Source organism: Xiphophorus maculatus, chromosome 4, assembly GCF_002775205.1.
Source record: "Xiphophorus maculatus strain JP 163 A chromosome 4, X_maculatus-5.0-male, whole genome shotgun sequence".
Lineage (NCBI taxonomy): Eukaryota > Metazoa > Chordata > Actinopteri > Cyprinodontiformes > Poeciliidae > Xiphophorus > Xiphophorus maculatus.
Genome location: NC_036446.1, coordinates 12,238,659 through 12,258,978, shown reverse-complemented (window position 1 = coordinate 12,258,978; position 20,320 = coordinate 12,238,659). Strand labels below are relative to the sequence as shown.

Here is a 20,320-nt window from a genome sequence, read left to right as displayed (position 1 = left end):
CCCTCAACGGGCCAGATCTCCCTGCTCACAGGCATAAATTAATTAAAATAAAACCTCATTGCTACAAAAAAAAAAAAAGGAAAATCTACCAGTAAATTTTACAGTACAAAGCTAATTATTTGTCTTCTAACGTTACAGATTATTCCTAGGTCAGCTTACCAAGTTATGAAGTTTTTTTCACTGTTACCTTTACAACTTCAGATCGGGACCATCGGCTGTTCCGCAGATGTGACGGAACATAAATGCGGCTTAAAGCTTAGAATTAAGAAGCCCACTTACTCCGCAGTGCCACCTGCTGGACACTTTGAAACCCGCTTTAGACAAACAAAGGGAATAAATGTGACTTAATTTTGGATACTGAGATTTAACTTCACCTGGTTACATTTATATATAGCTCTGGAAAAATTTGATAGACCTCTTAGAATGACCAGTTTCTCTGATTTTACTTTTTATTGGTTTATCTTTGAGTAAAATGAACATCGTTCTTTTATTCTATGAACTACTGACAACATGTCTCTGAAATTCCAAGCAAAAATTTAGTTTTTATTTGAAGAAAATGAGAAATGGTGAAAATATGGAAATAGATGCAGAGCTTTCAGACCTCAAGTAAAGCAAAGAAAACAAGTACATGTTCATTTAGAAACAACAATACTAATATTTTAACTCAGGAAGAGTTCAGAAATCAGTATTTGGTGGAATAAGCAGGAGGTTTTCAATGGGGCTCAGTGCAGTGGGCTCTTAATTTTTTCCACAGCTGTATATTGACCAATTGGAAGATATTTGTGATGCATACTATTTGTTTCTGACTTGTAACCTGGACAATCCAAAACAGACCTGGTATTGTAACTATGGGTGCTGTTTGTAAAGTTAAATTACCAGCGATATTTTTGATTTATTTAGCTAGATAAACCAAGCTAAATACTCTGGGGTCAATCAGAAACCCCATCAAAAACATGGTTAAAGAGAGCGTGGGGAAATGTTAACTTACATTCATATGTTAACTCACATATGAATGCTTATCTTTCTAAGTAACTGTCCAATAAAATATCTGAAAATACAATTTAAATGACGCGATCCTTACCTGTTAAAAAGTGGGCGCTACAAACTCTGGTATTGTAGTTTCCTCCTGTTTTTAGCTTAGATTGTTGATCCACTTTTCTCCTCTTTTTTCTGTAAGCTTTTTCAAATTAACTCCCCTGTGACCAACTACTTTCGAAACACGAAAATAACATTTATCTTTCTCTCTATGAGAACAGTTGGAACAAACATTAATAAACGGGCTGCATTTACTTCCTGACCCCCATCTGCATTCGGTGACGTCGATATTACGTCATCTGCACCGAGGAGCTCATACCTCTGACACATTTTACTTCAGTGTCGTCTTTCACAAAATATATTTTAGTGAAAGAGCCAGTAAAAACTTACAGCACTTAGTCTCCCATCGAAGCGTCAACCAGGCGCGACACTGCCTAACTTCCAAGATCGGACGTAAACGATGGACCAACAGCGACACAGACACTTTATCTGTCATAAAGCAGCGAGAGAACCGTACATTTTGTTTCTGTCGTTTTTTTTTTTTTTCATTGTCACCAGCATTTTTTCATCAGTACAGCTAACATTAAGCTGCTGCCAGTCTCGGCGTCTCTTCCACCATGTTTACAAACCTCATATTGGAATTCCCTCTGTGAAAACAACTGACTACACAACAGTTGGTCACCGAAACATTTCAGGATTTCAACAGTTGATTATTTTAACTGCAGTTGCATTTGAGGAAACCGTCTGCAGAAACTCAGCACTGGGAATACCAGGTGCTGTACGCTTTTGCTGCCACCAGGGGGCACTAACGACCTGCACTCTGCTTTTTCACACTTTTTAACTCAACATGGGCAAAAACTTGTACATTTATTCATACCCCTGGCACATTGTGCTTCAGTGTCATCTTTCACAAAAGACATATTAATGTCAGCAAAAGCTTACAGCACCTGGTATTCCCAGGCGGTCTCCCATCCAAGTACTAACCAGGCCCGACCCTGCTTAGCTTCCGAGATCAGACGAGATCGGGCGTGTTCAGGGTGGTATGGCCGTAAACGAAGAACCTACAGCGACACAGACAATTTATTTGACACAAAGCAGCGAGAGAAACGAATATTTTGTTTTGATGTCATCTTTCCCTTTGCTAACAGCATCCATTTCGGTTCAAGCTAAGCATTCTTGCTTTTGGAGCAAATACATGACATCGACTATTGTTTAGCCATAGATAAATAAAAAGTTGTGTAAGAGAAATAAAACTAACTGAAAAGGAAAGAAGAACTATGAACTCTGATTTTTGTCGTTGGATTTAAATCCTGCCATTTTGTGTGCTGTTTCACCTCATCACCGCTAGATGTCCTCAGTTAGCTGCTTCCAGGTCACCTTTTGTTAGCGTAGTAATAAACCTGAATCTACTTTGTGTCTAGTACAAAGTTTTTTCTTCTCTTATTCTGCCCATTTCCCAAATGGGATTTTTTTACTATCCCAGTTTGTTGGAGTTTCTTGATTTTTTTGTTTTAATTTTTTTTTAGCTGTATTTACATTCGTACTTTGTGGGGATTTTGTTGTTTGTTTGTTTATCTGGTGCTAGTTAGCTTAGATTGTTTTCATTATATTTTTACTTGAAATTTGACCTGGATTAACATAGTAACGTTTTTAAGAAAGAATTAATGGAAAAAAAGAGGTAGAAAGCATGCAGTTGCACTTTTTCGACACCAGGTGACGAACTTTACAAACTTTTACCATTTTTCTTCTTGGTTGTTCTGGTCCAAAATATCCATACCCTCATCACCTGCATGAATTTATATTAATTTTAGGGTTTAAAATACTCATTTTATTTTATTTTTTCCTTCTTTTTTTCAAGGTTGATTAATAATGCATCAGAGATTTTCATTTTATGTTCTAAAAACAAGAATTGTCTGCATATTCTGAAACTGATTCAATTGATTGATATTCTATAAGCCACACAAATTAAATTTATGCATTTATTTTTACGTGCTTGTGCTGTTGTTAGAAGCAGTAGAGAAACAAATGGAAGTACAATAATGTCCAAAATGTGAATTTTGCATGATAGGTCTACTGTACTTTGTGTTTTTAAAAAACTGCAAAGCCACCATTTTAATGTCTTATATACAGCAGTTTAATCATTACGTCAAAACAAAGTTAATAAAATATTAAAATTAAGTTAATCATTCTTTGTAATAACTCAGATTGAGGATTGTCATAAAGTGATGCAACAGAGCTGATGATCCTCAGTGCTTCATGTGTCTGATGCCATTCAGTGAGCAACCAGATGAAATTGAAATGCAGTAGAAAAAGCACCAGTATTCGTATCACCATGTTTGTCATAGAGTTTCCATGATCGCCTTGGAAGAGGAAGTTGCCCTTCAATATAAAAGTATCAAGTTGCAACACTCTGATTATTGCAGGTTCACAAACAATATAGGGTCAGCTGAGAAAAGTGCAACATTATTCTACAAAATCAAGCTGTGGACTCTAGATTGTTATTCCCTTCTGCTCCTTTTCATGTTCTACTGAGAAATGCCGAAGAAACAGAAAAGAGAAAACATCCCAGTAAATTAATGGCAGCAGTCACATAGCCCAGAGTCCATTAAATATCAGCTACAGACAATAGTTTTATTGAAAATCCATTTCTGTCCTCTCTTCTTGTTGAGCCCCAAACAAACCAGTGTTACCTCATTGTTCAGAGGCTCACTGCTGCAGTGGAAACTGTTTCATGTTTATGTTCATTTTTCTGCACCAGTCATCCATCTGACTGCCTGCGCTTTGTTTTCTTCCCGGTCTGTATCTGTCGTCTTGGCTTTCCATCAGTAATATCTGTTGAGGCTTTGAGTCACTGTGCTGATGTCTGGTTGTCCATTCATCCAGATCTCTCGAAGAACCCGTTCCCGCTCCTCCAGTCGCTGGGCCCGGTCCAGCTCTAAAGACACACAAACAGACACTTTTAAACACCTATCCTCTGATTTACTTTTAGAACTTAACATTTCATTTTATTTATCACATAAAGTTGGACTGTGTGCAGAAAACCAGAAAATCAGAGCTAAACTCAGAGCCTACAAGAAAACTTTTTCATAAAAAATCATTTTCATCCATTTGATGAGTTATTTATTGAGTGTTTTACTTAGTGAGCCGAGTTTCTCAAACCATTTATTCTTTGGTCATTCTTAGCCCTGCCTCAATGTTTGATTATGTTTGTGTCATGACCGTTTTTAACACACTGGATTGAACATTTCACACACATTTAACACGTTTCTCTTGCTGAACTCTTACAGATGCCAACAACAACCATTTCATCCTAAATCTTCAAGTTGTCACCCTACACTGTTATGGTTGAACAAGACATACACACATCTCCTACATTAATTATATTATTTCACCAATTTAGAAATTCAGAGCTGTTTTTTTAAGTCAGTCAACAACAAAACTTGTAACTTTTCCAGCAGCCATTGTACAGCACATAAAGCAGTAAAACCAGCTGACCAAAAGTGCTGGAACTATGGTTCGGTTGCTAGGTGACAGGCTGGGCTCGGTTGATGTTGCTAGGTGACAGCACCCAATTTGACTTAACAATTAGGAAGTTTTTGAAATGGCTCATTTTCCAGACACCAAAAAACATTAACTTATAGCCATAAAACAGATGTGTGTTTTTTAAGCATTGGGCTGATTTTAGAGGCAGTTGAGTCCCAAATGGAAAAAGAAAAATGTGAATTTTGCATAATAGACCTCCTATTTTTCCCCAAAGAATAAAGAGCTTACAGCGTGAGATCAGTTTATTAAAAGATTTGTTTATTTTAAGCTCTTTAACTCATCTTAATCAAAGGTAACAAGAGCTGAATTCACATTTGCAGCTTGAATGCATATTTGTAACATTTTTTTTTTCATTAAACTCACCTGTTTAGAGTTTCTTTTGAACATAAATTAAACATTGACCAACATATTTAATGTGTCTGATTTTAGTGTTGGCACTCATCAAAATGTAATGTTTGTTCAATTGTTGACTGCACAGTGTTTTCTTTAAAACTTTGTAATTTTGTGTTTTTATTATGTAAAACGCTTTGAGCTGCCTTGCTGCTGAAATGTTCTACACAAATAAACTTGATTGATTGATTGATTGATTGATTAAAGGAGACTATAAAATGGAGAACCATTAAAAAGTGTTTCTGTGACAGATACCCTCAGAAGATGTGAACATGGTGGCGTTCAGCAGAGCTCTCTCGAAGCGCCTGCGTCGCCGTGCCGACAGGTCAGACGTGTCATCCCAGTCCTCTGGCTCACAGTCCCCAGTGTTCCCAGTCACTCCAGAGGCCACAACCACAGCACCGGTGTTGTCTGGGTTACCATCTGTGAGCTGAGGGCGGGCACAGAGGTGCTGGCGACGGTGACGTCGGACCCTTTGGCGTTTCTGAAGGTCGTTGCTGTTGCCATAGTGGCAGTCCGCTCGGCAGTGTATCTGGAAGACGATGGCGCACAGCGTGACCAGGAGTCCAACACACACACCGCCGAGGAACACTAGAGCCGTTCTCTCAGGTTGGTCTGCGATAAAGGGAAGCAACAATCAATTCAGAGTTAAACAGGCAGCCGATGGTTTCATCCTCCTCTGTCTTTACGTTCTGAATCTCCTCCTTTCTCTGCTTCTTCAAACTCTTTATCTGGCATCAAACTTCCTGTTTTCACTGCCTGATCTTCATCTAGTTTCCACCTTTGATTCCTCATATTTACAGAATCAAGACATTACAGCTGAAACCTGGAATCAAAATGCTTAAAAATTACATTTATTTTCCTTTCGGTTCAAAGGTGGAAAGGTTTAGTCTGATTTAAAACAGACAGATAAGTTTCCATTGACCATGTATCTGCACAAATTTATATTTTATTTATTTATTTACTGCTTCAAAAATTCAAATTCCCAAAGGCAAATTAATTGTTTGAATATTTGAATTAATATCTTGTAACTGATATTGTCTTCAAAGAGTTATTGTAGACACTGATGGCTGTTGGCAAGAAAGATCTCCTGTAGCAGTCTGTACTGCAGCGAATCTGAAGAACCCTCTGACTGAAGATAATACTCTGTTTTCTCAAGACAGTCTCATGTAGAAGACGGTCAGGATTATCCATAATGTTCTTGATTTCATGAAGAATTCTTCATGAAGTTTGGAAAAGTGCTGCCTGAATCTGTTCTTTTGTAACCAAGCTATTTATTTGAATGTTTTTATTTTAGTCTTAAAAAAACAGATTTTTGACATAACTTTACAATGTTGTCTGTCTGATGATTGTAATTTTTAAATATGAAATCAGATGTGCTGATCAGTTACTCAGTACTTGAGTAGCCTTTAAACCAGAAGCCTTTTTGCATTTTAACTTGAGTAACTTATTAGACAGTTTTTACTTTTACTTTTACTTTTACAATTTTAGAGCCACTTATGTTTCAAATGTTTGTTCAACACAGAAATACATGAGGGCTACAATTAAAAGACTGATCACAGACAATCCCACATGAATTGTTGATCCTACCTGCAATGAAAGTGTAAGCAGCCAAAAGGTTGCTCAGCATCGCCATCTCCTGGGACCCCATCTTCACCTCCGAGTTTGGGCTTCCGGGTGTTGGAGTGCTCATATTGTGGCAGAGATGAGCTCGGTATAAGTTCCTGGAGAAGTTAGATCAGTGCCTCATCTCTCCTCCTGGATTGTCAGGTTTTTAGGAAAAAGCAGAAGAGTAAGTGAATGGTTCTGTCGCATCTAAACTAACAATTCTGCACAGCATTTGAAATAATAAATATTGGTAATATTAATAGTGCAATTTATTTATTAGTGCCAATAAAGGATTTCAAATTCACCTTAAAAAGTAACATCCTTATTAAAAACAGAATGAAGATGAAAAGTGAAACTCATAAAACTACTGGATGTTCAGCTGAGTTTTCTCATGAATCTATGGTTTTAGTAAATGCAGAACAAACTCATCCCAATACAAGGTCATGGCATATGATTCGTAACTGCAGCTATGTGCAACTAAAGAAGCACTCTAGATGTAATTGATTATTATTTAAAGGGGATTTATTATGCAAAATTCACATTTTGCAGGTTTGTATAGACAATAAAGATTTTTATACTTCCATTGTGGCCTCAATTGCTTTAAAAATAGTTCAAGTGTTTAAAAGGAACATTCAGCCGTTTTTTGGCAATAAGTTAATGTTTTTTGATGCCTAGAAAATGAGCCGTTTCAAAGACCTCCTGATTGTTAAGTCACATTCCACGATCAATGTGTCGTTACCTAGAAACCTCAGGTAAGCCCAGCCTGTTACCTAGCAACCCAAGCTGAGCTCCAGCACATTTAGCCAGCTGGTTTTATTGCTGTATGTGCTGTACAATGGCTGCTGGAAGAGGCAAGTGTTTTGTCACTGACTTACTACTTGCTGCATTCTTGTTGTTTGTGCAGGAGGCTCTACTTCTGCTTTTCTACAATAAGATTGAGTTTGTGCGGCGTGGCCAGCAGCAACTAATTTGGATTTAAAGTAACAAGACAAGACAATCTTATTATGTAAGAATTACTTTGTGTAACAAATGTAACAAACATGATTTGTGTAGCCCATAGAGCTATAATAACCTGTTCATGGAAGTACCATAGGTTCCTTTAATTAACTCATAATTCAGTTTCTTAAAGCAGGCCATCTATTTTTGCTTTGCTTCTGCACAGTGAGCTAAACTCCTCTCACTTTCCCACCTCGTTTTTCTTCTTCCCTGGCTGCAGTGAAATAATCCCCAGGTGGTGCGTCGTCCATCAGGTCTGTACACTTGACCTTTGTGCGGAGCATGTGGAAAAGGACAGGTGTTGCTAAATGCTCACACAGTGACCATGTCACCACAGATAAATGTCCAAAGTCCCAGCCTGAGTGGAAAACATACTGAAAGGAGCTCATGACTCCGATGAGCTGTATCACCTCCGAAAGGTCGCCATCAGAAATGTTGAAGTTGTCGATACTTTCCAACATGTATCCTATCTACTTTATTTTGCATTAAAATACACTATTTATTTCCTTTTTCACAATATTCAGGTTTTGCAGAGCCACTCAATGAACAGAGGGAATCGGTATTATTAACACATTTTAAATAATGAATCATATCATACTGACACAGAAAGGGCTACATTATTCACCCAAATTTAGTTGATGTTTCATGTTTTCAGTGTTTACGACAGTCAGCAGACTGGCAAAAACCAATGAATGGCAATTACAAAGGATAATCTCTTCCTCCAGTGGGAATAGGTGGTGTTGGTACAAGAGGATGAGATGAAGTGAACACGAAGTTGTACCAGTCAGTGATTGGATTAAACTTGATTCTGTGGATTAAGTTCCTAAAAATCCCAGTCCATTAGTACTGGTGCTCTCATCTTGAAGTCAGAGTGTTGTTGCAACTTCAAGGAAGTATTTGTAGCCTGTTCTGTATGTCTAGCTTGGACTTTTAAATGACTCTTAGCTAGAAGTTTATATTTCACTGTAATTGCTTATCTCTGTTTTGCAGTGGTCACTGCATTGTTTTCTCCTGATTAATCTGACCTAATTAGACATTTAAATGTGATAAAGAGCAGCAGATCCCTTTTTAGTGTATTTTGTGGTAATAAACCTGACAGAAACAAAACACTGATGAGCATAGGCATCTGTTTTTTCCTTCCAGCATATTTGTTGGAGCTAAAAATGCCAACAAAAGGTAACAAATTCTTGCGTTCAACCTTTCACATTCTGGCACACCACCTTCCAGGGTCCCGCTTAAGCTTTTGTTGTGCTTTTGCTTTTGTCTTCAGCTCTGCAACTAGAATATTAAACACATTTGCTCAGAGTCTTTGAGTTCATGGCATTATACAAGAATAACTTTAAAGGTGACCTATTATGCTTTATTGAACAGGTTAGGTCAGGTCACAAAACATTCTCATCGCATTCTTTTTGCACAAAATTATTCCTAGATAATGAGATTTCAGTCTGCTCAGTTCTACCTATTGTGAGCTCCTTTCAGAATGAGCTTTTTTAGAGCGTCTTGTCACTTTAAATCCAAATACGCTGCTGCTGGCCCCAACTCAACAATACACCTGAAGGAAGAAGAATCCAGAACGTGGTTTCTACATGGTAAGTCTACAGCAAAACTCTTGTCTTTTCCAGCAGTCACTGTTCACCGCATGCAGCAGTAAAACCAACTGACCAAAAATGCTGGAGCTCCACTTGGGTTGCTAGGCGACGGGCGGAACTCCACTAGGGGGTTGCTAGGTGACGGAACCCTAGCAGAAACCCCAACAGAAATTATTTTTGGCATTCCTAACTGACCAAAACAGGGTAAGCGGAGTTGAATTAAATGTCAGTGAAATATGCAGGATATGTGTTGGGTATTTTTCCCCTATCCAGTGTAAGAAAATATCTGCGAAGACAGAGCAGCTTCTGTTTTTAACACCTAGAAATTGCTTCACCCTGTCTTTAAACATTTAAATTTTAAACTGTGGCGAAAACATTGAAGTTAAAACCTAAATGTTGTACTCTCATGTAAAGACAGGGCACGAGTTTAAACTCTGATAAATAAAAAATGTATGATGCACTCAGAGGAGATCAAAGTGGCCTAATTTCTCAGGATGTCTTCAGCTGGAAAAATGCAGAAAGACAGCACTACTGACCTGCAATAAAAAGACAGCGTGCTGGAGGACAGATGTGTGTTTCGGCTGTCACATTTCTGAAAACATCCAGATGCTTTTTCCCCCTGTCACACCTGTTCATTCTCAGAAAAGCAGCACATCAGGGTTTGAATTGTTTAACAATACTAACCGAGGAATTTAGTAGCGTGGCTGTCGACCATAGCATGAACACAACCTCGAAGCACTTCTAAATTCACCGACTGTCAGAGTCGCTTTGTGATGTTGTGTGGAAAAGCTCCAGGAAGAGGCTGCCCTTCCTTCTCACCCTCTGTTGCTTTCCCTCCAAAGTCTGGATGCGACAGTTCGACTTACAGCAGGAAACATGTCAACATGATTTTTTTATTTAAGGTTATTACAAGCCCAGATTTTAAAATAGGCATCTAATGAATCTCTTACTCTAATATCAGGCAACTGAGCATCACAGTTATGTAATGACATCAGAAAGACACGCAAGGCCTGCAGCCAAGTCATCACTGCCCCTCTGCCCAGGAGTCAACACAACACAAACTACAACATAACACCATCATCTAGCTGCATCCATCACTGACACTGTCTATTCGTCTTTTTTTAAATAGAAATAACAAAATATTCTTTTAAAAGAATATTTCCACCACCACTCCCACCACGTTTCTGGTGGGAGTGACTAATAAATAAAAACAATAACATGGGTGATAAAGGGATGCATTCTTACAGTATAAAAAAACGGTACAAACTGCATTTATTTTTAAATCAAATTATATACTTGCATAATAAATACTTCATGAGCTGCACAACATATAGAAGAACTACAGCCATATACACAAAACAGGTATTAAATGAGATTATATTGGGCTACATTCACACTGCAGCATGAAGTGACCCAATTCTGATTTTTTGTGAAATTAAATTTCTTTTGCTGTGGTCGTTCACACTTCCAAATAAATGCGTCTTGTATGCGATCTCCAGTGTGAACTGCAAACGACCTGAAAGTGTCCTGCATGCGCAGTAGAGGGCGCAATAACGTCAGCGTTCTCAGTGTTTTGCCAACAGTCACAAAAGAGAAGAAGTGCTCGGTGTTTGCAGAAGTAAACATGGAGGCTAAAGGTGGAGCATAGCTTACACATTTGAAGTTGTTATCCGACTGGAGCAGCATATTAGGAACTTAATCCTCATTAAAGTCTGTCATGGTTGTTGTTATTCTTCCCGCTTCCGAGTATCAGGACGCAGAATAGTGACGTTTGTCGAGTATCAGTGACGTTCAGGTCGGATGAATGAGACCTGAACATTCAGATCAGAAAAGATCTGATACGTATCGGATATCCAAGTGGCCTGAGTCAAAAAAATCCGACCTGTGTTGTTCAGACAGCAATGAAAAGATCAGATTCAGGCCACATTAAGGCAAAAAAATCTGAATTGGGTCACTTCAGGCTGCAGTGTGAACTCAGCATTGGTGCCAAAAATATGTTCATGTGTCTATGGCTATGTTTATACAAATTACATATATACACATAAGAGCACAATACATAAACACACTACAAACACACCATAGAAACATGCTATAGACACATTAACATATTTTTGGCATTAATGGAACCCCGTCGTCTTGATAAAAAGTTTTTGTTGGTCTATAAAGCGTTTTTATAATAATAACAATAATAATAATAATACAATAACAACAATATTCTTAGAAAACCTTATCCAAGTTTAATGTTTAATGACTTGTGTGTGAAAGTCTGTATTTGAGTAAAAAGATCCTAAATGTTTGTGATTTTAACATGAAATAAAATTAAGGTAAAAAACATGATCAAAATACTTTGTTGTATCTAAAACGTGCACTTAATATAAGATTTAATTTTTTCATTGAGTTCTCATCCTATGAAAGTTGTTAATTAATTCAAATTCAAAAGTACTTAACTGATCCCAAAGAGAAATTAAATGAATAAATCCGAATCTAACAAAGCCTTGAAATTACAAATATTTGGCTTTGTCAAATATTTAAAAGCTTTCTTGTGAACTTCTGAATTTGGATAAATTAATTTTAAAAAATCTAAAAAAAAAAAAAGTAAAAAATCTCTTTCTTTCTCATTATTCTGTCAACTTCCAAACTAAAATAATTTTGGTAATCCTAATTTATATAACACAGGAAACGTTTAGTCTAATTTAATATTGAACAGAGATTAAAAAAAAATTGCATTTTTATTATACACATTAATATCTGCTCACTTTCAATGAGTGGATAGTAGAGTAAAAGATTTTTGAATAATTGATTAATTTTATTATTAATGACCAGATCTCAAAATTTTTTTGTGTAATTTTGGTTATTTCAATGTGTGATGTAATTCAAATACATTAACCATTTAAAATAAAACATGTATTTAAAATCCTCAGAAGACAATCTGCTCTTGGTGAGCATGTTATATTCTCATTGCTAATTTTTATTTCTTTTTTTGTTAAATTAAGACACATTTAGGAACAAACTAATTCCTTGTTTTATCAGAGTGTAATCTTCATTACCTTTCTGCTGTGAATGACCAGATTATTGCGCTGCAAAATGTTGGTTTAGAAAACTGTCGCTCCTACAACTCTGTCTCTGAACACACACACACACACACACACACACACACACACGCACACGCCCCCTGCACGTACGCGTACACACACACACACGCATGCACACATCTTCCAGAATGCTCTCATCAAAGCTGAAGTGTATTTCTCCCTCTGTGCATGTCTAATAACACTAACACGATGTGACAGTGGCCTTTCCCTCTCCTGCTGCTAACGTGACACGCAAAGAGAGCAGAAACAATCAAATGAGACAAAATGCAAAGAAAGCAGCAGAAAGTAGACAAACTGAGCAGAAGCAGTGTTAAATATCTAGATAAAAAGGAATATAGAGGAGACTTACTGCGCAATACTTGCATCTAGACTACCAAAAAGTACAGTTTTTAGCAAATATTAGGTATATTGTTATACTTACAGTTAAATAATAACAGGATCCAGATCCCAGTCTTCTGCTTTCTCTTCTTCAACTCTCCTCTTTACTCCTGTCCTTTGTAGTCATCTCATCTCACTGCTCATCGCCCTCCTCCCCTCTCCCTCCACTATGTGCTCTTTCCTCTTAAACAGAAACTAAAACAGTTCAAACTGTACAATCAGATGCATAAATCCACATAAAGCCTTCACTTTGGCACACAAGCTCCAGCGCAGGAGCAAATTAAAAAACGTCTTTCATTCTTCTCTTCAGTTCTCCTGTCTGATGCAGCAGCAGGACGAGGAGGGAAGAGGAGGAGGAGGAGGAAGAGGAGGTGCGTTGCTCCGACTCTTTTCCAGAGGGCAGTTTTCCATTATTCCATTTTAGTTTTTCCAGGTTATTTTCCAGACAGGGTTACAGAGGTCAGATCCCGAGGGCAGAAATGTGACATGAAAGACCCGGACAGGTCGAGTGAATCTCCCTCCTCCCTCGCTGCCAAACCTCTGCATCCTTTTCTTCCTCTCACTTACAGGCAACGACGCCACACACATTCACACAACTGCACATGCAGACCGGGTGCCACTCCTCCTGCTTAGAGAGAGGAGAGGAAAACACAGAGCAATTTGTCATGTCACAAAATCAGAGTTTACAATGTAAAACTTGTCACAACCAGGCCTGTCAAAATAACAAATGTACAGAACGATACATTGACCCAGAAGTTATTGCGATAAACGGTAATATCAATGTCTTGAGACTATTTTTAAGTAATATATTAATAATTGCATAACAATGCAAGTTTGCCCTCTCGAAGAGCAATAAGCTTTACACTGGAACTGGAAGAAGATATTTTAAATACCTAAAATAAAATATGACAACCCAAAACTGAAATACTGAAATAAAAACCTACGGAAGCTGAGAGCTGACATATTCTAAATCTACGTTTTCCCGATGGTTTTCTCAACACAAGATAATCTTGAGAACACAAGATGATTGGTTTGTGAGTTAATTCAATTCAAATTAAATTCAAAAAATACTTTATTGATCCCAAATGGAAACTAAATTTGTGTTGTGACTCATATTAAGTCAAATTCTTCACAACAAACCTGACTTTTTCAAAAAGTCATCTGGCATTTGTGGCTCTAAACTAGTTTTATTTCCTGAGAGCAAAATATCTCTTCAGGTTGTAAAGGTTGAACACTCCTGCCATAGTTTCTTGTCTCTGTATAAATAACATAAAATCCCAACATTGAAGAATATTCCGTAGTAACAATGTAATAAAATGTTAAAAGTTTGAAGTGTATGAATTCTTCTGATGAGAAAAACATAAAGAAACAAAAGTTTGCGTGTCTAAGGTGAGCCAGCAAACCATGTTTAATTTAGGTTAAAGTCGACCACATTCTGTTTATTAAATTTTGATCAGCCAACCTGTCCTGTTGGCAGGTTGTTTTCTAGCTGACATTACGCAACAGGAAAAGGCTGAAAATCTTCCCGCCTCTGGCTGGGGGGCTGGCAGCTTTTTCCAGGCCAACGGCTCTCAACAGGTATGTGCAAGAAAAACACTCCGGCAGAGGTAAAACGTACAAAAAGACATCTCAAATCAACCAACATTTCTCAAACAATTAAGGAAAAATCTGAGTTAGCGCATGCAGCCAGCTTTAGAAATATTACAAACTTCTTTGAATGCAAAGCTTGTTCAGTACTGCATTTAAATCAAGCAGATGAACTTATACCATCAGTGTTTTTTGCGTTATTTTGCCGCATGCCTGCACACTCATGCTTTGCTGCTGCAGCTCCTCACAGATCCCACTGCCACCAATGAAATGTTGTCAGAGGTTAGTATCGCCGCCCTCATCTACCCCCTGCTGAGTAAGCTTCCACACACTGGATGAAGCCGTCTAATTTAATGTTAATGCTGTACATATCCTACATTATACATCGCTGTTAGGTGAATGGGAGGGTGACTTCAATGTCAGTAATACTCTGAGGCTGCAAGCGCTCTGAAATAAATGCTCTCACCAACACAAACTTTAATTCCAGCCTAATTTGAAGTGACAAGGACAAAAAAATAATTAAGAGTTCAAATTGGATTTCATGTAATAAATTTAAAAAAAAGAAGCTGGAAATCTGATCAGTAAACTCCCAAAAGTGGAGAAGTGAAGGAATTGCTCTACAAACAACGTATTTATCAAACATGCATGAGAATACTGCTAATATTCAATGGTAAACAGTAATGTATGGAGCTACATTATGACCAAAAGCAAAAAATAAAATTGAAAAAAAGTTTAGAAAAAAAAAGATGTGAAACTGAAAACTCTTTCTCAAATTAACTTTTTTCTGTTTGAAATTTTATTCTTTTGAACAAAGTTTGTGACCCCAATTTAGCTCTGTAAAGTTTGCCTTTAATCTTAGCCCCTTCATTTTGTTTTTTTAGTTAATTTCCAAGCATTTTGATGTTTTACTCCACCTAGATGTAAAATCAACAAAAAGGTATTTTAGGATAATCTAAAAAACCCTTTTTTAATTGACATTGTTATAGTAAAGCAAAGGTAAATTGTAATATTAAAGTGGGAAAACCTGCAACATTTCTGGAACAGAAATCTGTTTTATAAATCACTTCAGTGATCAAAGTCAACTAGACACGTTTTTTCCAGAGAATAGACTCAAATATAAATCCATAAATCTTATTAAAGTTGCTGAATCCAAATCTAAACATATTTACATATGAATTATTTATGGTATGTGTAGAGAAATGTTTGCCTGACTTTAACCATAGTTAAAGTATCAATTATTGCTTCTGTATCTTTAAACTTTCCTGTAGATAAAACATTACAAGTGTTAAAGAAACAAAAGAGAGAAAACTGACATTTCTTGCTTCAAACATTGGCAATAAATACATTGCTAAATTTAAACACTAATTTAAGAAGATTACAAACATTAAGCACAACCTGATATTGTACATGCTGAATGCACCACATGTGGACCTCTTGCATACCAGTGCATCTATTTTTTGCATCTCCTGCACAGGTTGATGAAATATTAAGAGTCTTAACTTCATGTAGTGCATCCTGTGAGGAATCGTTTGTCATCAGTTAAATATTGAGGGACAGGACTAAGGATGAGGAACTCAGAGTTTTCTCTGCAGTTTAAATTTATCCTGCTGGGTAGACGGATAAATCATCAGTCATTAATTACCAAAGTATGAATAAATTGTTTTATCAATAAAAACATGATTTAAGAGCTGCAGATTAACCATAACATGCTGCAGTGAAGCATACATTGGAACCGCAAAAAATAAAATGTAGACTAAATCTGTAATTTAAAAACATATATATAACTTGTAAATGGGGAAAAAACCGTATCAAGCTTCAGATATTAGTTTAGATTAGATTAGATTAGATTAGATTAGATTAGATTAGATTTATTGTCACTGCACAGTACACAAGACAATAACATTTATAGTACAGCTCTTCTTAGGGTTTTATAAACAAACAGTCATGATGCATAAGACTAGACAGAAGTATGACCTGGAAAAAAATGCTAATTGAAAAACAAAACAACAACAAAAAAAAACAACAGCAACAAAAAAACCCTGTTTTTCAGTGTCTTTGTCTCGAACCAGCTACGCAGGAGCTCAGCTGGGGTTGCTGGGCAACGGAACTGAGCTCAGCCGGGGTTGATAGGTAATGGGGCTGGACTCAGCCGCGGTTGCTAGGTAACGGCACAGTGCCCTTCGACTATGACTTAACAATTGGGAGATTTTTGAAACGGCTCATTTTCCGGACACCAGAAAACATTAACGTATTGCTAAAAAATATGGCTGGATGTTTCTAGAAACAGCTGAGACCCAAATGGAAGTACGGAAACATACAAATGTGAATTTTGCATAATAATGCCAGAGTGTTCATCACATCTACACTGTCTATCTTTAAGAAAATGCTGATTAATAAATGGCATCCCACAGCAGTGTGTGACCAAGCTAGTGACCAGCATGAACAGGAAGTGCCAGGCTGTTGTGAGTGTATGGCTCCTCCACACACTTCTGAGGATCCTATTTGTTATTGAAAAAGGGTTGAATTGCTGATATGTCATACTTCTTCTAACTTCTGTCTTTTAACCCAGTAACAAACCTCAAACAAGAGTCGATACACTGCACAAACACAAGATCTTACCTTACCTTCGAGTTTCTAGTAAAATATCTTAAAATAAGACAATACAAACTTACAAGTAACTTTTCAGTGAGATGTATGAGTTTGTTTTAAGTCACTAATTCCTTAGTACTGATGAAAAAGTACTAGTCACTGGCAAATTATGTCTGTTGTCTTAATCCAAGTTTACTGAGATATTTGCATGAAACTAAACCAAGAATACTTGGTAAGCGTTTGTGTTTTTGCAGTGTAGCCGTACAGGCAGCTTGGCACGCTCAAGCATTGTCAGAAAAAATCTTTGTTAAAATGTTTACAGTCTTACTTCTATTTGATTTTCCAAAAATAGTTTAGTTCCAGGCTGACGTTTTATTAATATTAAACTGATTCTGTGGCGAATCGGGTACTGTAACGCATTCTCTGTTTATTTAATTCACATATTTCACAGCAGGAGAACCGACTGGCCCTGCTTTTTCTCTTAGACATGGACTGTCTCTTTTATTACCCTGAGTCTCTGTTGCTACGGGGCACCTTTACTCAGCCAGGACTTTTGGCCAGAACACAGACCTCATTATATTCAAGTTATTTCTGTGTGTGCGTTTTGCTTTCATATCCCTGTGGGCACTTCAGACATCCCAGCCCTCTGGGCTGCTCCTGTCTGGGCCAGACCGCTCCTTGAGGATGAAGCCTTGGTTTTAGGGTACGGGTTAAATTGTTTCGGTTCAGGGTTAGGGTGAGGGGCCGTGGACAATATAACGTGGGTAAGTGTCCCCATGGGGATAGCAGAACAACCAAATGTGTGTGTGTTATATAAGACAGCTGTTCATGTGGCGATAATCTAATCATTCCCATGACTGAGTCAAGTGGAACTGAGGGCCTCTCGGACTCATCCTCTCTGTACACGTCTCTCTCTGTCTCTATAACCTTTTTCTATATCTTATGTGCTCCTGCTCTGGCTTTAAGCTGCTCCTGTTCCGCTCTATTGCACTTTTCTTCTATTTTATGCCTTAATACAAAATATCTATCCATACAGTCTCTCTACATTTTCTATACTTTTATGGGTCATTTTGGTTACATGGGCTACATGGTACATTGTTGTCTTACTGTTATTTACAAATAAGTGAAACTAGAACCTTACACACACTGTATACATAAAAAACACATATCCTTTTGTTTACCGTCTCATAAAATCTGAATTAAAATTCACATTTTGAATATTTTTAAACGTCCGTTTGAGTCTTAACTGCTTCTAAAAACAGACCAAGAGCTTAAAATAAAAAAAACACCCAGTTATTTTTTCGGTAACAATTTAATGTTTTTGTATCGGAAAAAGAGCAGTTTTAAAAACTTCCCAAATGTTAAGTCACATTCAACTGGCACTGCGCCGTTACCTAGCAACCCCAGCCAGCTCAGCCCGTCACCTAGCAACCCCAGTGGAGCTCCAGAGCGTTTGGTTTTACCGCTGTATGAGCTGTAATATGGCTGCTGGGGGGGAAACAGTGTTTTGTTGTCGACTTACCATCCAGAAACCACTCGAATCACTTCCAAATGCACAGCTATGTAAAAGCGCGTCGAGTTACAGCTTTCTTCAGGTGTGAGTGTAAATGTTGAGCTGGGGGGCGTGATCACCAGCCGCTGATCCGGATTTAAAGTGACAGAGCCCTATAAAAGGTCATTCTGAAAGGAGCTCAAAATAGGCACAACAATTATCCAAGACTGATTTTATGTAAAAAATGTAATGAACATGCTTTGTGTATCCTTTACCTATCCTAACCTATTCAATGAAACATATATTTATCCCCCCAAAAAATATTAAGGAACTGCAGGGCTTTTGATAAAATATTCTGTTGGCCAACAAGACAAAAGTTTGTCATCTGACCAAAAAATAACACAGCATTTCAGAATCATATTGAAAGTAAAACAGTACGATGGGGGTATGGTGGTTTGTGGTTGGACTTCTTCCTAAAGATGTCTGACAACTTACCATAATTGATGTTAATCATAAATTTTGCTCTATATTAGAAAGTCCTGCAGGAAATGGTCCAAACCCCATAACGCTTTGGGTTGGGTTGGAAAGCTTTTCCTCTTAAAAATCATCATTTGAAAACTGCTTTTAGTATCTACTCAGGCTGTCGTTATCCAATATAAGAAAAATGTTCAATAAAATGAAAAATTTAAATTTAACAATATTTTTGGAAAGCTGAATCTCATGAGCTACATTAATTCAAAGCTCAGTGCATTGTAAAAACACAAAATATCAGTAATTATTTTTGTCTAGTTTCTAGTGCAAATATGTTCATGCGCTTGAAATACGACAAAACTAACTTACAAATATATTTAACAAGATATCGGAGCTTGAGTTAAGTCAGTAACTCCTTATGACTGAGGAAAATCTAGTTGTTCCACTAGGAGATTAATTCATTTATAACATGGAAAAATGTTTTACTTAAAAATGAAAAAAATCTGCAACAGAACCTCATAATTTTCTAGTCAGCATTAAGAAATGCCAGACTTAAAACAGCCTCCTATATCTTGCTAAAAGTTTACTTGTTGGTTTTGTCTTATTTAAAGTATACTAAGATATTTGCACTACAAATTAGACAAATAATTGGTAGGATTTTGTGTTTTTGCAGTGTGTATCCAGAAAACTGACTAATAAAATAGTAAAACCTTGTTATTTTTCCTACAGAACTGATGCTACACTACAAACATCCAGGACAAAAAGCAGGAATATTGTGCAATTTGGAATAATTTCTCTTAAATACAGCTGCACGTGTACATAATGTGTATCCCACGTTATGATTTCCCTGTTGAAACAAAAGCCAAACAATGGATCAGGTGCGACACATTTGGAATCGTTATGTCATCGACTCCATTAGCGCCACTTCAGGGGGCGAGGTTCAGCTAATTTTGTCCAGTCAGCTGCGGCGTGCTGCTGCTGTAAGGGCAGCGTGGAGCAGCTTGGTGCGGTTACGTAATGGCTGCTGCTCTGTAGCCCCAGTTGGAGCCGGTGGAGTGTGAAGAAGGATTCATTGAGGTCCATTGGTGTCCACTCTACTGACTTTTGGCCAGGAGACAAGAGAAGCAAGAAAATATCTGGTTATAAACGCTCGCAACCAGATATTTTCTCTATCTTTTATGGTATCTAGTAGCATCAGTTTAAATATGTCCAAGGTAAAAAAGGAAATACAAACCCAGGTTGTAACATCTTTTATATGGGGGTGAAGACAAATTTGAGGTGTTATCTTTTTATTGTACACTATTTTCAATTTGAGCTTGAAATTTCAGAGCTGTGCTGTGAAAATTTCAGCTGTGAAGATAATTATATATATACATCTTTGTTTTTGTGTTGGTTAATTTAAATTCTTATATTGTTTTTGATGTAATAACTACAAAGGAAACTTGTTCAGGCTGATATGATTGCATTTTTAAGTGAAAAATTTCAAAACTATTTTTGCTAAAAGTAATAAAATTATATCTATTCTGTCATAAAATGTTATTGTAATATTT

At 37.1% G+C, this 20,320-nt stretch overlaps 1 protein-coding gene and 1 non-coding gene across 5 annotated transcripts; both read right to left on the bottom strand.

Annotated features, from left to right (window-relative positions):
- Positions 1-1,970: 1,970 nt before the first annotated feature.
- On the bottom strand, positions 1,971-2,089 carry LOC111608479. The gene has a single exon (XR_002752691.1). It is a non-coding gene; the product is annotated as a 5S ribosomal RNA (ribosomal RNA).
- A 1,024-nt stretch (positions 2,090-3,113) lies between these two features.
- Positions 3,114-19,323, bottom strand: LOC102222334 (protein eva-1 homolog A-like). Of its 4 annotated transcripts, none has more exons than XM_023331808.1 (6): positions 18,330-19,323; positions 12,675-13,259; positions 9,698-9,798; positions 6,559-6,726; positions 5,224-5,583; positions 3,114-3,970 (listed from the first exon to the last, which is right to left on the bottom strand). In XM_023331808.1, exons 4-6 carry the CDS (start codon positions 6,659-6,661, stop codon positions 3,858-3,860), a joined length of 576 nt encoding a protein of 191 aa, XP_023187576.1. In that variant the 5' UTR covers positions 6,662-6,726; positions 9,698-9,798; positions 12,675-13,259; positions 18,330-19,323; the 3' UTR covers positions 3,114-3,857. The 4 variants fall into 4 exon arrangements, with proteins under 4 accessions (XP_023187576.1, XP_023187575.1, XP_023187574.1 ...); XM_023331807.1 differs by having other exon boundaries at positions 9,698-9,789; XM_023331806.1 differs by lacking the exon at positions 9,698-9,798.
- Between the last annotated feature and the right edge of the window lie 997 nt (positions 19,324-20,320).

What these genes read in the sequence shown, in the direction of transcription:
- LOC102222334 (XM_023331808.1), bottom strand. Translation starts at nt 6,661, where the DNA reads ATGAGCACTCCAACACCCGGAAGCCCAAACTCGGAGGTGAAGATGGGG. An exon ending in TGCTTACACTTTCATTGCAG is followed by an intron (nt 5,584 to 6,558) that starts GTAGGATCAACA and finishes CCTTTATCGCAG; the next exon opens with ACCAACCTGAGAGAACGGCT. An exon ending in CATGTTCACATCTTCTGAGG is followed by an intron (nt 3,971 to 5,223) that starts GTATCTGTCACA and finishes GTGTGTCTTTAG; the next exon opens with AGCTGGACCGGGCCCAGCGA.